Source organism: Pristiophorus japonicus, chromosome 1 (genome assembly GCF_044704955.1).
Source record: "Pristiophorus japonicus isolate sPriJap1 chromosome 1, sPriJap1.hap1, whole genome shotgun sequence".
NCBI classification, from domain to species: Eukaryota; Metazoa; Chordata; class Chondrichthyes; family Pristiophoridae; genus Pristiophorus; species Pristiophorus japonicus.
Window position 1 is genome coordinate 331,685,018 of NC_091977.1, and position 16,291 is coordinate 331,701,308.

Below are 16,291 nucleotides of genomic sequence, written 5' to 3' on the forward strand. Positions count from 1 at the left end.
CCGACCTCACTCCCGGTGTCACTCTCCCCAACCTCACTCCCGGTGTCACTCTCCCTAATTTCACACACACAGCACTCTCCCCGACCTCACTCCCGGTGTCACTCTCCCTAATCTCACTCCCACATCACTCTCCCAGACCTCTCTTCCACATCACTATTTCCGACCTCACTCCCACATCACTCTCCCCGACCTCACTCCCGGTGTCACTCTCCCCGACCTCACTCCTGCTGTACATCTCCCCGACCTCACTCCCGGTGTCACACTCCCTGACCTCACTCCCAATGTCACTCTGTCCGACCTCACTCCCGGTGTCATTCTCCCCGACTTCACACCGACATCACTCTCCCGGACCTCACTCCCAGTGACACTCTCCCGGACCTCACTCCCGGTGTCACTCTCGCCGACTTCACTCCCACATCATTCTCCCCGACTTCACTGCCGGTGTCACTCTCCCGACCTCACTCCTGCTGTACCTCTCCCCGACCTCACTCCCGGTGTCACTCCCGGATCTCACTCCCAGTGACACTCTCCCCGACCTCACTCCCGGTGTCACACTCCCCGACCTCACTCCTGGTGTCACTCTCCCTGACCTCACTCCCACATCACTCTCCCCGACCTCATTCCCGGTGTCACTCTCCCGACCTCACTCCCAGTGTCACTCTCCCGACCTCACTCCTGCTGTACCTCTCCCCGACCTCACCCCCGGTGTCACACTCCCTGACCTCACTCCCAATGTCACTCTGTCCGACCTCACTCCCGGTGTCATTCTCCCCGACTTCACACCGACATCACTCTCCCGGACCTCACTCCCACATCACTCTCCCCGACGTCACTCTCCCCGACCTCACTCCCGCTGTCACTCGCCCCTACCTCACTCCCGGTGTCACTCGCCCCGAAATCACTCCCAGTATCACTCACGCTGACCTCACTCTCGGTGTCACTCTCCATGACCTCACTCCCACATCACTCTCCCTGGCCTCACTCCCACATCACTCTCCCCGACCTCACTCCCGGTGTCACTCTCCCTGACCTCACTCCCGGTGTCACTCTCGCCGACCTCACTCCCACATCATTCTCCCCAACCGCACTCCCGGTGACACTCTCCCCGACCTCACTCCCGGTGTCACTCTTCCCGACCTCACTCCCGCATCCCTCTCCCAGACCTCACTCCCTCATCACTCTCCAGACCTGACTTCCAGTTTCACTCTCCCTGATATCACTCCCGGTGTCACTCTCCCCGACCTCACTCCCGGTGTCACTCTCCCTGACCTCACTCCCAGAGTGACTCTCCCTGACCTCACTCCCACATCACTCTCCCCGACCTCACTCCCACATCACTCTCCCGACCTCACTCCCAGTTTAACTCTCCCCGCCATCACTCCCGGTGTCACTCTCCCCGACCTCATTCCCGGTGTCACTCTCCCTGACCTCATTCCCACATCACTCTCCCCGACCTTATTCCCGGTGTCACTCTCCCGACCTCACTCCAGGTGTCCCTCCCCGACCTCACTCCCAGTGTCACTCTCACCGACCTCACTCCTGGTGTACCTCTCCCCGACCTCACTCCCAGTGTCACTCTTCCCGACCTCACTCCCACATCACTCGCCCCGGCCTCACTCCCTCATCACTCTCCAGACCTCACTTCCAGTTTCACTCTCCCTGACATTACTCCCGGTGTCACTTTCCCCGACCTCACTCCAGGTGTCACTCTCCCTGACCTCACTCCCGGAGTGACTCTCCCTGACCTCACTCCCACATCACTCTCCCCGACCTCACTCCAACATCACTCTCCCGACCTCACTCCCAGTTTCACTCTCCCCGCCATCACTCCCGGTGTCACTCTCCCCGACCTCATTCCCGGTGTCACTCTCCCTGACCTCATTCCCACATCACTCTCCCCGACCTTATTCCCGGTGTCACTCTCCCAATCTCACTCCAGGTGTCCCTCCCCGACCTCACTCCCAGTGTCACTCTCCCGACCTCACTCCTGCTGTACCTCTCCCCGACCTCACCCCCGGTGTCACACTCCCTGACCTCACTCCCAATGTCACTCTGTCCGACCTCACTCCCGGTGTCATTCTCCCCGACTTCACACCGACATCACTCTCCCGGACCTCACTCCCACATCACTCTCCCCGACGTCACTCTCCCCGACCTCACTCCCGCTGTCACTCGCCCCTACCTCACTCCCGGTGTCACTCGCCCCGAAATCACTCCCAGTATCACTCACGCTGACCTCACTCTCGGTGTCACTCTCCATGACCTCACTCCCACATCACTCTCCCTGGCCTCACTCCCACATCACTCTCCCCGACCTCACTCCCGGTGTCACTCTCCCTGACCCCACTCCCGGTGTCACTCTCGCCGACCTCACTCCCACATCATTCTCCTCAACCGCACTCCCGGTGACACTCTCCCCGACCTCACTCCCGGTGTCACTCTTCCCGACCTCACTCCCGCATCCCTCTCCCAGAACTCACTCCCTCATCACTCTCCAGACCTGACTTCCAGTTTCACTCTCCCTGACATCACTCCCGGTGTCACTCTCCCCGACCTCACTCCCGGTGTCACTCTCCCTGACCTCACTCCCAGAGTGACTCTCCCTGACCTCACTCCCACATCACTCTCCCCGACCTCACTCCCACATCACTCTCCCGACCTCACTCCCAGTTTAACTCTCCCCGCCATCACTCCCGGTGTCACTCTCCCCGACCTCATTCCCGGTGTCACTCTCCCTGACCTCATTCCCACATCACTCTCCCCGACCTTATTCCCGGTGTCACTCTCCCGACCTCACTCCAGGTGTCCCTCCCCGACCTCACTCCCAGTGTCACTCTCACCGACCTCACTCCTGGTGTACCTCTCCCCGACCTCACTCCCGGTGTCACTCTTCCCGACCTCACTCCCACATCACTCGCCCCGGCCTCACTCCCTCATCACTCTCCAGACCTCACTTCCAGTTTCACTCTCCCTGACATTACTCCCGGTGTCACTTTCCCCGACCTCACTCCAGGTGTCACTCTCCCTGACCTCACTCCCGGAGTGACTCTCCCTGACCTCACTCCCACATCACTCTCCCCGACCTCACTCCAACATCACTCTCCCGACCTCACTCCCAGTTTCACTCTCCCCGCCATCACTCCCGGTGTCACTCTCCCCGACCTCATTCCCGGTGTCACTCTCCCTGACCTCATTCCCACATCACTCTCCCCGACCTTATTCCCGGTGTCACTCTCCCAATCTCACTCCAGGTGTCCCTCCCCGACCTCACTCCCAGTGTCACTCTCACCGACCTCACTCCAGGTGTCCCTCCCCGACCTCACTCCCAGTGTCACTCTCCCCGACCTCACTCCTGGTGTACCTCTCCCCGACCTCACTCCCGGTGTCACTCTCCCCAACCTCACTCCCGGTGTCACTCTCCCTAATTTCACACCCACAACACTCTCCCCGACCTCACTCCCGGTGTCACTCTCCCTAATCTCACTCCCACATCACTCTCCCAGACCTCTCTTCCACATCACTATTTCCGACCTCACTCCCACATCACTCTCCCCGAACTCACTCCCGGTGTCACTCTCCCCGACCTCACTCCCGGTGTCACTCTCGCCGACTTCACTCCCACATCATTCTCCCCGACCTCACTGCCGGTGTCACTCTCCCGACCTCACTCCTGCTGTACCTCTCCCCGACCTCACTCCCGGTGTCACACTCCCTGACTTCACTCCCAATGTCACTCTGTCCGACCTCACTCCCGGTGTCATTCTCCCCGACTTCACTCCGACATCACTCTCCCGGACCTCACTCCCAGTGACACTCTCCCCGACCTCACTCCTGGTGTCACTCTCCCTGACCTCACTCCCACATCACTCTCCCCGACCTCATTCCCGGTGTCACTCTCCCGACCTCACTCCCAGTGTCACTCTCCCGACCTCAATCCTGCTGTACCTCTCCCCGACCTCACTCCCGGTGTCACACTCCCTGACCTCACTCCCAATGTCACTCTGTCCGACCTCACTCCCGGTGTCATTCTCCCCGACTTCACTCCGACATCACTCTCCCGGACCTCACTCCCACATCACTCTCCCCGACGTCACTCTCCCCGACCTCACTCCCGCTGTCACTCGCCCCTACCTCACTCCCGGTGTCACTCGCCCCGAACTCACTCCCGGTATCACTCACGCTGACCTCACTCTCGGTGTCACTCTCCATGACCTCACTCCCACATCACTCTCCCTGGCCTCACTCCCACATCACTCTCCCCGACCTCACTCCCGGTGTCACTCTCCCTGACCTCACTCCCGGTGTCACTCTCGCCGACCTCACTCCCACATCATTCTCCCCAACCGCACTCCCGGTGACACTCTCCCCGACCTCACTCCCGGTGTCACTCTTCCCGACCTCACTCCCGCATCCCTCTCCCTGACCTCACTCCCTCATCACTCTCCAGACCTGACTTCCAGTTTCACTCTCCCTGACATCACTCCCGGTGTCACTCTCCCCGACCTCACTCCCGGTGTCACTCTCCCTGACCTCACTCCCGGAGTGACTCTCCCTGACCTCACTCCCACATCACTCTCCCCGACCTCACTCCCACATCACTCTCCCAACCTCACTCCCAGTTTCACTCTCCCCGCCATCACTCCCGGTGTCACTCTCCCCGACCTCATTCCCGGTGTCACTCTCCCTGACCTCATTCCCACATCACTCTCCCCGACCTTATTCCCGGTGTCACTCTCCCGACCTCACTCCAGGTGTCCCTCCCCGACCTCACTCCCAGTGTCACTCTCACCGACCTCACTCCTGGTGTACCTCTCCCCGACCTCACTCACGGTGTCACTCTTCCCGACCTCACTCCCACATCACTCGCCCCTGCCTCACTCCCTCATCACTCTCCAGACCTCACTTCCAGTTTCACTCTCCCTGACATTACTCCCGGTGTCACTTTCCCCGACCTCACTCCAGGTGTCACTCTCCCCGATCTCACTCCCGGTGGCTATCTCCCCGACCACACTCCCGGTGTCACTTTTCTTTACCTCACTCCCAGATCACCCTCCCCGACCTCACTCCCGGTGTCACTCTCGCCGACCTCACTCCCGGTGTCACTCTCCCCAACCTCACTCCTGGTGTCCCTCTCCTCGACCTCACTCCAACATCACTGTCCCCGATCTCACTCTGGCATCACTCTGCCCGACCTCACTCCCGGTGTCACTCTCCCCGACCTCATTCCTGGTGTCACTCTCCCTGACCTCATTCCCACATCACTCTCCCCGACCTTATTCCCGGTGTCACACTCCCCGACCTCACTCCTGGTGTCACTCTCCCTGACCTCACTCCCACATCACTCTCCCGACCTCACTCCCAGTTTCACTCTCCCCGCCATCACTCCCGGTGTCACTCTCCCCGACCTCATTCCCGGTGTCACTCTCCCTGACCTCATTCCCACATCACTCTCCCCGACCTTATTCCCGGTGTCACTCTCCCGACCTCACTCCAGGTGTCCCTCCCCGACCTCACTCCCAGTGTCACTCTCACCGACCTCACTCCTGATGTACCTCTCCCCGACCTCACTCACGGTGTCACTCTTCCCGACCTCACTCCCACATCACTCGCCCCGGCATCACTCCCTCATCACTCTCCAGACCTCACTTCCAGTTTCACTCTCCCTGACATTACTCCCGGTGTCACTTTCCCCGACCTCACTCCAGGTGTCACTCTCCCCGATCTCGCTCCCGGTGTCTATCTCCCCGACCACACTCCCGGTGTCACTTTTCTTTACCTCACTCCCAGATCACCCTCCCCGACCTCACTCCCGGTGTCACTCTCGCCGACCTCACTCCCGGTGTCACTCTCCCCAACCTCACTCCTGGTGTCCCTCTCCTCGACCTCACTCCAACATCACTGTCCCCGATCTCACTCTGGCATCACTCTGCCCGACCTCACTCCCGGTGTCACTCTCCCCGACCTCATTCCTGGTGTCACTCTCCCTGACCTCATTCCCACATCACTCTCCCCGACCTTATTCCCGGTGTCACACTCCCCGACCTCACTCCTGGTGTCACTCTCCCTGACCTCACTCCCACATCACTCTCCCGACCTCACTCACAGTTTCACTCTCCCCGCCATCACTCCCGGTGTCACTCTCCCCGACCTCATTCCCGGTGTCACTCTCCCTGACCTCATTCCCACATCACTCTCCCCGACCTTATTCCCGGTGTCACTCTCCCGACCTCACTCCAGGTGTCCCTCCCCGACCTCACTCCCAGTGTCACTCTCACCGACCTCACTCCTGGTGTACCTCTCCCCGACCTCACTCACGGTGTCACTCTTCCCGACCTCACTCCCACATCACTCGCCCCGGCCTCACTCCCTCATCACTCTCCAGACCTCACTTCTAGTTTCACTCTCCCTGACATTACTCCCGGTGTCACTTTCCCCGACCTCACTCCAGGTGTCACTCTCCCCGATCTCACTCCCGGTGTCTATCTCCCCGACCACACTCCCAGTGTCACTTTTCTTTACCTCACTCCCAGATCACCCTCCCCGACCTCACTCCCGGTGTCACTCTCGCCGACCTCACTCCCGGTGTCACTCTCCCCAACCTCACTCCTGGTGTCCCTCTCCTCGACCTCACTCCAACATCACTGTCCCCGATCTCACTCTGGCATCACTCTGCCCGACCTCACTCCCGGTGTCACTCTCCCTGACCTCATTCCTGGTGTCACTCTCCCTGACCTCATTCCCACATCACTCTCCCCGACCTTATTCCCGGTGTCACACTCCCCGACCTCACTCCTGGTGTCACTCTCCCTGACCTCACTCCCACATCACTCTCCCCGACCTCACTCCCGGTGTCACTCTCCCCAACCTCTCCCCTGGTGTACCTCTCCCCGACCTCACTCCCGGTGTCACTCTTCCCGACCTCACTCCCGCATCACTCTCCCCGACCTCACTCCCTCATCACTCTCCCCGACCTCACTTCCAGTTTCACTCTCCCTGACATCACTCCCGGTGTCACTCTCCCCGACCTCACCCCCGGTGTCACTCTCCCTGACCTCACTCTCGGAGTGACTCTCCCTGACTTCACTCCCACATCACTCTCCCCGACCTCACTCCCACATCACTCTCCCGACCTCACTCCCAGTTTCACTCTCCCCGCCATCACTCCCGGTGACACTCTCCCCGACCTCATTCCCGGTGTCACTCTCCCTGACCTCATTCCCACATCACTCTCCCCGACCTTATTCCCGGTGTCACTCTCCCGACCTCACTCCAGGTGTCCCTCCCCGACCTCACTCCCAGTGTCACTCTCACCGACCTCACTCCTGGTGTACCTCTCCCCGACCTCACTCCTGGTGTCACTCTTCCCGACCTCACTCCCACATCACTCGCCCCGACCTCACTCCCGGTGTCACTCTCCCTGACCTCACTCCCGGAGTGACTCTCCCTGACCTCACTCCCACATCACTCTCCCTGATCTCACTCCCACATCACTCTCCCGACCTCACTCCCAGTTTCGCTCCCCCGTCATCACTCCCGGTGTCACTCTCCCCGACCTCATTCCCGGTGTCACTCTCCCTGACCTCATTCCCACATCACTCTCCCCGACCTTATTCCCGGTGTCACTCTCCTGACCTCACTCCAGGTGTCCCTCCCCGACCTCACTCCCAGTGTCACTCTCCCCGATCTCACTCCTGGTGTACCTCTCCCCGACCTCACTCCCGGTATCACTCTCCACGACCTCACTCTCACATCAATCTCCTCGACCTCACTCCTGGTGTCACTCTCCCCAACCTCACTCCCGGTGTCACTCTCCCTAATTTCACACCCACAGCACTCTCCCCGACCTCACTCCCGGTGTCACTCTCCCTAATCTCACTCCTACATCACTCTCCCAGACCTCTCTTCCACATCACTATTTCCGACCTCACTCCCACATCACTCTCCCCGACCTCACTCCCGGTGTCACTCTCCCCGACCTCACTTCCGGTGTCACTCTCGCCGTCTTCACACCCACATCATTCTCCCTGACCTCACTCCCGGTGTCACTCTCCACGACCTCACTCCCGGTGTCACTCTCCCGAGCTCACTCCTGCTGTACCTCTCCCCGACCTCACTCCCGGTGTCACACTCCCTGACCTCACTCCCGGTGTCATTCTCCCCGACTTCACTCTGACATCACTCTCCCGGACCTCACTCCCACATCACTTTCCCCGACGTCACTCTCCCTGACCTCACTCCCGCTGTCACTCGCCCCTACCTCACTCCCGGTGTCACTCGCCCCGAACTCACGCCCGGTATCACTCACGCTGACCTCACTCTCGGTGTCACTCTCCCTGACCTCACTCCCACATCACTCTCCCTGACCTCACTCCCACATCACTCTCCCCGACCTCACTCCATATGTCACATCCCCGACCTCACTCCCGTTGTCACTGTTCCCGTCCTCACTCCTGGTGTCACTCTCCCCGACCTCACTCCCGGTGTCACTCTACACAACTTCACTCCTGGTGTCACTCTCCCCGACCTCACTCCCAGTGTCACTCTCCCTGACCTCACTCCCGGTGTCATTCTCCACAACCTCACTCCTGATGTCATACTCGTTCTCACTCCCACATCGCTCTCCCGACCTCACTCCCGGTGTCACTATCGCCGACCTCACTCCCACATCATTCTCCCCGAGCTCACTCCCGGTGACACTCTCCCCGACCTCACTCCCGGTGTCACTCTTCCCGACCTCACTCCCGCATCACTCTCCCTGACCTCACTCCCTCATCACTCTCCAGACCTGACTTCCAGTTTCACTCTCCCTGACATCACTCCCGGTGTCACTCTCCCCGACCTCACTCCCGGAGTGACTCTCCCGACCTAACTCCAGGTGTCCCTCCCCAACCTCACTCCCAGTGTCACTCTCCCCGACCTCACTCCTGGTGTACCTCTCCCCGCCATCACTCCCGGTGTCACTCTCCCCGACCTCATTCCCGGTGTCACTCTCCCTGACCTCATTCCCACATCACTCTCCCCGACCTTATTCCCGGTGTCTATCTCCCAGACCTCACTCCCACATCACTCTCCCGGACCTCACTCCCACATCTCTCTCCCCGACCTCACTCCTGGTGTACCTCTGCCCGACCTCACTCGCGGTGTCACTCTTCCCGAATTCACTCCCACATTACTCTCCCCGTCCTCTCTCTCACATCACTCTCCCCGATCTCACTCCCGGTGTCACTCTCCCCGACCTCACTCCCGGTGTCACTCTCCCCGATCTCACTCCTGGTGTCATTCTCCCCGACTTCACTCTGACATCACTCTCCCGGACCTCACTCCCACATCACTCTCCCCAACGTCACTCTCCCTGACCTCACTCCCATTGTCACTCGCCCCTACCTCACTCCCGGTGTCACTCGCCCCGAACTCACGCCCGGTATCACTCACGCTGACCTCACTCTCGGTGTCACTCTCCCTGACCTCACTCCCACATCACTCTCCCCGACCTCACTCCATGTGTCACATCACCGACCTCACTCCCGTTGTCACTGTTCCCGTCCTCACTCCTGGTGTCACTCTCCCCGACCTCACTCCCGGTGTCACTCTCCACAACCTCACTTCCGGTGTCACTCTCACCGATCTCACTCCTGGTGTCATTCTCCCCGACTTCACTCTGACATCACTCTCCCGGACCTCACTCCCACATCACTCTCCCCGACGTCACTCTCCCTGACCTCACTCCCGGTGTCACTCTCCCGACCTCACTCCCGGTGTCACTATCGCCGACCTCACTCCCACATCATTCTCCCCGAGCTCACTCCCGGTGACACTCTCCCCGACCTCACTCCCGGTGTCACTCTTCCCGACCTCACTCCCACATCACTCTCCCTGACCTCACTCCCTCATCACTCTCCAGACCTGACTTCCAGTTTCACTCTCCCTGACATCACTCCCGGTGTCACTCTTCCCGACCTCACTCCCGGTGTCACTCTCCCTGACCTCACTCCCGGAGTGACTCTCCCTGACCTCACTCCCACATCACTCTCCCCGACCTCACTCCCACATCACTCTCCCGACCTCACTCCCAGTTTCACTCTCCCCGCCATCACTCCCGGTGTCACTCTCCCCGACCTCATTCCCGGTGTCACTCTCCCTGACCTCATTCCCACATCACTCTCCCCGACCTTATTCCCGGTGTCACTCTCCCGATCTCACTCCAGGTGTCCCTCCCCGACCTCACTCCCAGTGTCACTCTCACCGACCTCACTCCTGGTGTACCTCTCCCCGACCTCACTCCCGGTGTCACTCTTCCCGACCTCACTCCCACATCACTCGCCCTGGCCTCACTCCGTCATCACTCTCCAGACCTCACTTCCAGTTTCATTCTCCCTGACATCACTCCCGGTGTCACTCTCCCCGACCTCACTCCCGGTGTCACTCTCCCTGACCTCACTCCCGGAGTGACTCTCACTGACCTCACTCCCACATCACTCTCCCCGACCTCACTCCCACATCACTCTCCCGACCTCACTCCCAGTTTCACTCTCCCCGTCATCAATCCCGGTGTCACTCTCTCCGACCTCATTCCCGGTGTCACTCTCCCTGACCTCATTCCCACATCACTCTCCCCGACCTTATTCCCGGTGTCACTCTCCCGACCTCACTCCAGGTGTCCCTCCCCGACCTCACTCCCGGTGTCACTCTCCCCAACCTCACTCCCGGTGTCACTCTACCCAACCTCACTTCCACATCACTCTCCCCGACTTCACTCCCGGTGTCTATCTCCCAGACCTCACTCCCACATCACTCTCCCGGACCTCACTCCCACATCTCTCTCCCCGACCTCACTCCTGGTGTACCTCTGCCCGACCTCACTCGCGGTGTCACTCTTCCCGAACTCACTCCCACATTACTCTCCCCGACCTCTCCCCCACATCACTCTCCCCGATCTCACTCCCGGTGTCACTCTCCCCGACCTCACTCCCGGTGTCACTCTCCCCGATCTCACTCCCGGTGTCTCTCTACCTAACCTCACTCCCGGTGTCACTCTCCCTGACCTCACTCCCGGTGTCACTCTCCAACCTCACTCCCACATCACTCTCCCCGACCTCACTCCTGGTGTCACTCTCCACGACCTCACTCCTGGTGTCTCTCTACCTAACCTCACTCCCGGTGTCACTCTCCCTGACCTTACCCCCGGTGTCACTCTCCCCGACCTCACTCCCGGTGTCTCTCTACCTAACCTCACTCCCGGTGTCACTCTCCCTGACCTCACTCCCGGTGTCACTCTCCAACCTCACTCCCACATCACTCTCCCCGACCTCACTCCTGGTGTCACTCTCCACGACCTCACTCCTGGTGTCACTCTCCCTGACCTCACTTCCACATCACTCTCCTCTACCTGACTCCTACATCACTCACCTTGACCTCACTCTCCCCGACCTCATTCCTGGTGTCACTCTCCCCGACCTCACTCCTGGTATCACTCTCCCCGACCTCACTCCCGGTGTCACTCGCCCTGACTCAATTCCTGGTGTCACTCTCTCTGACCCGACGCCACCGTTAATCCCTCTGTCCCCCAATTGCACTATCCCCCAATCCCATTGCCCCGAATTCCAATATCCCCAATTCCAATATCTACTCACACCAGGAAGCCACTAACTGTTGCATTGCTCAAATCCTGACTCTATATCCAGCCTGTAGAAGCTATAAAGTCAGTCCCTGGCAATGATCTGGGTGACACCTACCTCACAGACACACGTGGTGCAGTTATCATACTGGAACAAGGTTCTGTGTTCATAGACCTCACTGTGAAACAAGCAGCTCCCAGCTGTCAAGTCAAACACTCGCCGCTGTCCTGCAAGCAAGGCACAGAAAGAGAGCAGAACATTACAGCAACATGGACAGACTTCGAATTACACCTCCCAAATCCAGGGAGAACTGAACTAACCATTTGAAGACCATCATTACCTAGAATTATATAGAATGTACAGCACAGAAACTGCCATTCAGCCCATTTGGTCTGTCCTGGGGTTTATGTTCCAGATGAGCCTCCTCCACCCCTCTTCAGCTAACGCTATCAACATATTCTTCTATTCCTTTCTCCCTCATGTGTTTACCCAGCTGCCCCTTAAATGTATTTATGCTATTCGCCTCAACTACTCCTTGAGGCAGCGAGTTCCATGTTCTCACCACTCTCTGGGTAAAGAAGTTTCTCTTGAATTCCTCATTTGATTTATTGGAGACTATAATATATTTATGGCCCCTAGTTCTGGTCTCCCCCACAAGTGGAAATATTTTCTCTATGTCTACCCTATCAAACCCTTTCATAATTTTAAAGACCTTTATCAGGTTACCTCTCAGCCTTCTCTTTTCTGGAGAAAAGAGCCCCAACTGTTCAATATTTCCTGGTGGTTATATTGATCATGTTAATTGGAAGGTATAATCAAAATTAACCAGTCAAAGTGACCTTAACATTCAGCATGATGTACTGAGAGTTATTGGATTATACAAGGGCCTGGTTCAGTGCTTCTGAATAAATCTTTCCCTTTAATTTGAGCAAAATTCATATTGCAGTTCAGGGAAATTATATTCACTCACCCAAACATCTCGGGCAGCATTTTCCAGGTGGTACTTGACTGAGGTGCTGTGGGCAGGAGAGGATGGGACACAGTTCCCTGAGACAGTGCAGTGTGCCGGCCTGTACACAATCAGATTACAACTGTCAGCTATTTCATCCAGTTTATGCCAGACATTAATAGTGAGTGAGAGAGGCTGCAATTACCAGAAAACTATTGCATTGGCTCATTGCTCCCCACTCCGAGACTTGAGCCCATAGTCTAGGCCGACACACAAGAGGAATGTATAAATAATATGCACATTGGCGCCTGCTCTTTGTGTTGCAGGTATGACTGGAACGATTGATGCTTGGTACAAATTGTTATTTTTGTAATTAGCAGATCTCACAATTTGCTATTTGTGGGAGCTCGCTGTGTGCAAATTGACTGTCGCATTTCCTACATTATGGAGAAACTGTTTCCACTTACAGGAAGGTTGGTAACCAGAGGACACAAATTTAAGGTACTTGGCAAAACAACCAGCAGGGAGGTGAGAATTTTTTTATTTACGTTGTGATCTGGAATGCACTGCCTGAAAGGGTGATGGAAGCAAATTCAATAGTAAGTTTCAAAAGAGAGTTGGATAAGTACATGAAAAGGAAACATTTGCAGGGCTATGGGGAAAGCACAGGAGAGTGGGACTAATTGGACAGTTCTTTCAAAGAGCCGGCACAGGCTCGATGGGCCGAATGGCTTCCTTCTGTGCTGCACGATTCTAAGTATTTGATTTCTGTCCGTCACTCTGATTCCCGGGAATCTGACAGAAACTTTTACTAATACCGTGTGACTGAGGAAAAATTAATTGGCACAAAATAATATTTGGGTTTAAATAAAGTCCTTTTATATGGTTTATACCAAAGTTTACATTAGTGAGATTAATCTGTTTATTGAACTGAATGTATACAGTATCTGTATACAGGTGGTGGGTCTAGGAGCAGGGAGCTACAATTGGAAGAGGGTCCTTTAAGTGGAAAAATTCTTATAAACCAGACAGCACGCATTAAAATTTGAAAAGTATCCAAGATTGCTGAGCAGGCCATTTTCAGCAATTATGGTTGACTGAACTTATAAGCCCAATAAAAAGTTCTGAATGAGAAAACTCTGCTGGTGTGTATCTCAACGAGTTAAAGAGACAGCATCTCTGCAACCTCTGCTTGTTTACAAACATACAACACAGTGGCCCACCAGGCGGGAAACTACCCTCCCTGCACCAGAATGTCTCTCACAAAGACAACGGCCCTTTTAAAGGACAATTGGGGGAAGGGGAAGAGTAGAGGGAAGGAGTGTGGCGGAAAGAGTGGGGAGAAGGAATGAGGGTCAAGGGGGAGGGGGAGGAGTGTGGGGGAAGGGGGCGGAGTGTGGGGGGGAAAGGAGTATGGGGGAAAAGAGCGGGGGGGGGAGGAGCGAGAGGGAAGGGGAAAGGGGGAAGGAGTGTGGGAAGGGGAGGGAGGGAGGAGGAGTGGGGGAAGAGTGAAGGCTGAGGGTTGGAAGGAATGGGGGGAGTGCTGATGTGGGCGTGGGGGGGGAGGGGTGGAGTTGTTGTGGGCCAAGATGAGGAATGCTGATCCCGGGTCTCGAGCTGCTGCTGGGATTGACTGAGTCTCCCACTACATCCCAGTCTCAACCTGCCGCCTGGCTCAGACTGGAGGTGGGGTAGATGGAGGGGGGGGAAATCCAACGATTTCCATCTGCATCCGAATGATGCCCGAACCCATTCCCCTCCCGATACTTGGATTGGGCGGAATCCAACAATCCCCTCCGACCCTCACCCCCCCCCTCTCTGTGGGTCGGAAAATTCACGCACCATTCGACACGATGGCATCAGGTGCACAGGACACACTGACATGGTTTGTGAGGCGAGATGGCCCCTTCCCTGGGTCTTTGTAAATGAAAGATTGCGAGTTTCCCCAAACACTCTCTCTTCGGGAGGTTTTCCTCGTAAGGTTCCCACTGGAGCTCAGTGTCCTGGTGGAGCCTACCCCCTCAGTCCTCCTGGCCCGGGACATCTGCACGGTTCACGCCATGTCCTAGAGTTGACCTATCCCCCAGGAAGGCTGGACACTGGGATTGGGGGTGGTGGGGGACTGGAGGTCTGTGGCTATTTGCAGACGTGGGCAGGAAAAACATTTCAATGTATTTCATAGAACAGCAGAATCATGAGAATTTGTGTACAACAGAAGTTAAACACAGATTCTCATGTCTGAACCCTAACCACCCGGACTGATATACAATAAGCTGCACGTCTGTCATGTCCAGAGCCCTAACATGCTGCAATGTGAGTCTTGATGCGGTGGGTTCAGGTACTTTGAATGAGGAAAATACGATGTGTGGGAAAGTGATGGCAAAGCTTTATGAGATTAAGGCATCTCGCTCTTGTCAATCAATAGTATAACTATCCCCACTGGCCATATACATATAGTAGTTTAGAGAGGTAGTTGCTTTATATGGATATTTAGATTAACGATTTGTAGCTCAGAATCAAGATTGTTTGCGCTGCCCTCCTATCGACTACTCACTGCCCAAGCTCTCACATGTAGATCATCATCATCATCATCATAGGCAGTCCCTCGGAATCAAGGAAGACTTGCTTTCACTCTAAAAATGAGTCCTTAGGTGGCTGAACAGTCCAATAGAGAACCACAGTCCCTGTCACAGGTAGGACAGAGAATCATTGAGGGAAAGGGTGGGTGGGACAGGTTTGCCGCATGCTCTTTCCACTGCCTGCGCTCTCGGCGATGAGACTCGAGGTGCTCAGCGCCCTCCCGGATGCTCTTCCTCCACTTAGGGCGGTCCTTGCCCAGGGACTCCCAGGTGTCGGTGGGGATGTTGCATTTTTATCAAAGAGGCTTTGAGGGTGTCCTTGAAATGTTTCCTCTGCCCACATTTGACTCGTTTGCCGTGAAGGAGTTCCATGTATAGCGCTTGCTTGTAGAATGGTCAAGTTGTGAGCAGTCCCAGATGCCCATGGCACCGAACTGTTCAGGGAAAGCTCTGGACCACGTCAGACTGACCACAGCTCTCTGGAAGTGATGGCACAGAGTGAAGAGATACACTTACTGTTGAGAACAGTACCCAGTGTAAAGATGCACTTTAGTGATTCCCGGTAATCCGGTTCTATTGATCAGAATCTCCTTGTTCACGGGGTGTGATGTCCCCTTGGATCCCACTGAGCAAGGGCTGAACAAACAAGAGGGCCAGGTGGTAACGGGATTGCCAGCGATTAGCATGTCGGGGATACAGCCCAGCATTGAGCTGGCAGACTACAATAAATAAAGCTTTCAGGAAAATGTAAAATGAAGGTAAAATGTATTTTGTTCCTCATCATGAACTTTCGCTTGTAATTGAGAAGATTAGGAGAGTGTGATGTGATAACCCTGGTGAGATCACAATTCCATAACACACAAAAGCAGCATAAAAGCATTATTTGATGTTCTGCTAGCTGATATTAAAAGTTTCAGATGTTGAAAGTATTGAGAATTCAAACGAAGATCTCTGTGACTGTAAGCGAGGTGGGGTCAGACAATAAAACTGGTCTCCCTATCAGGTCATGACAACCCAATTCTGTAACAAAGTGTAGCTTTAGGTTAAGTAACACAGAAAAATGACCCATGAACCCAGGTAATTCTGTCATGTCACTGAGGGAAAGCAAATTAAATACACCCCAGATCAACGGTTCTGCTAACTAAATA

The 16,291-nt window shown here is 56.2% G+C and overlaps 1 protein-coding gene across 1 annotated transcript in view; it reads right to left on the reverse strand.

The window, feature by feature from the left end:
* bmper (BMP binding endothelial regulator) overlaps positions 1 to 16,291 on the reverse strand; it is a 166,230-nt gene that overhangs the window by 97,920 nt on the left and 52,019 nt on the right. The window contains exons 7-8 of the mRNA XM_070874387.1: positions 12,586 to 12,685; positions 11,733 to 11,842 (exon numbers count right to left, since the gene is read on the reverse strand). Of these exons, the coding sequence (XP_070730488.1) occupies positions 11,733 to 11,842; positions 12,586 to 12,685 (210 nt within the window). The remainder of the gene's footprint in view (positions 1 to 11,732; positions 11,843 to 12,585; positions 12,686 to 16,291) is intronic.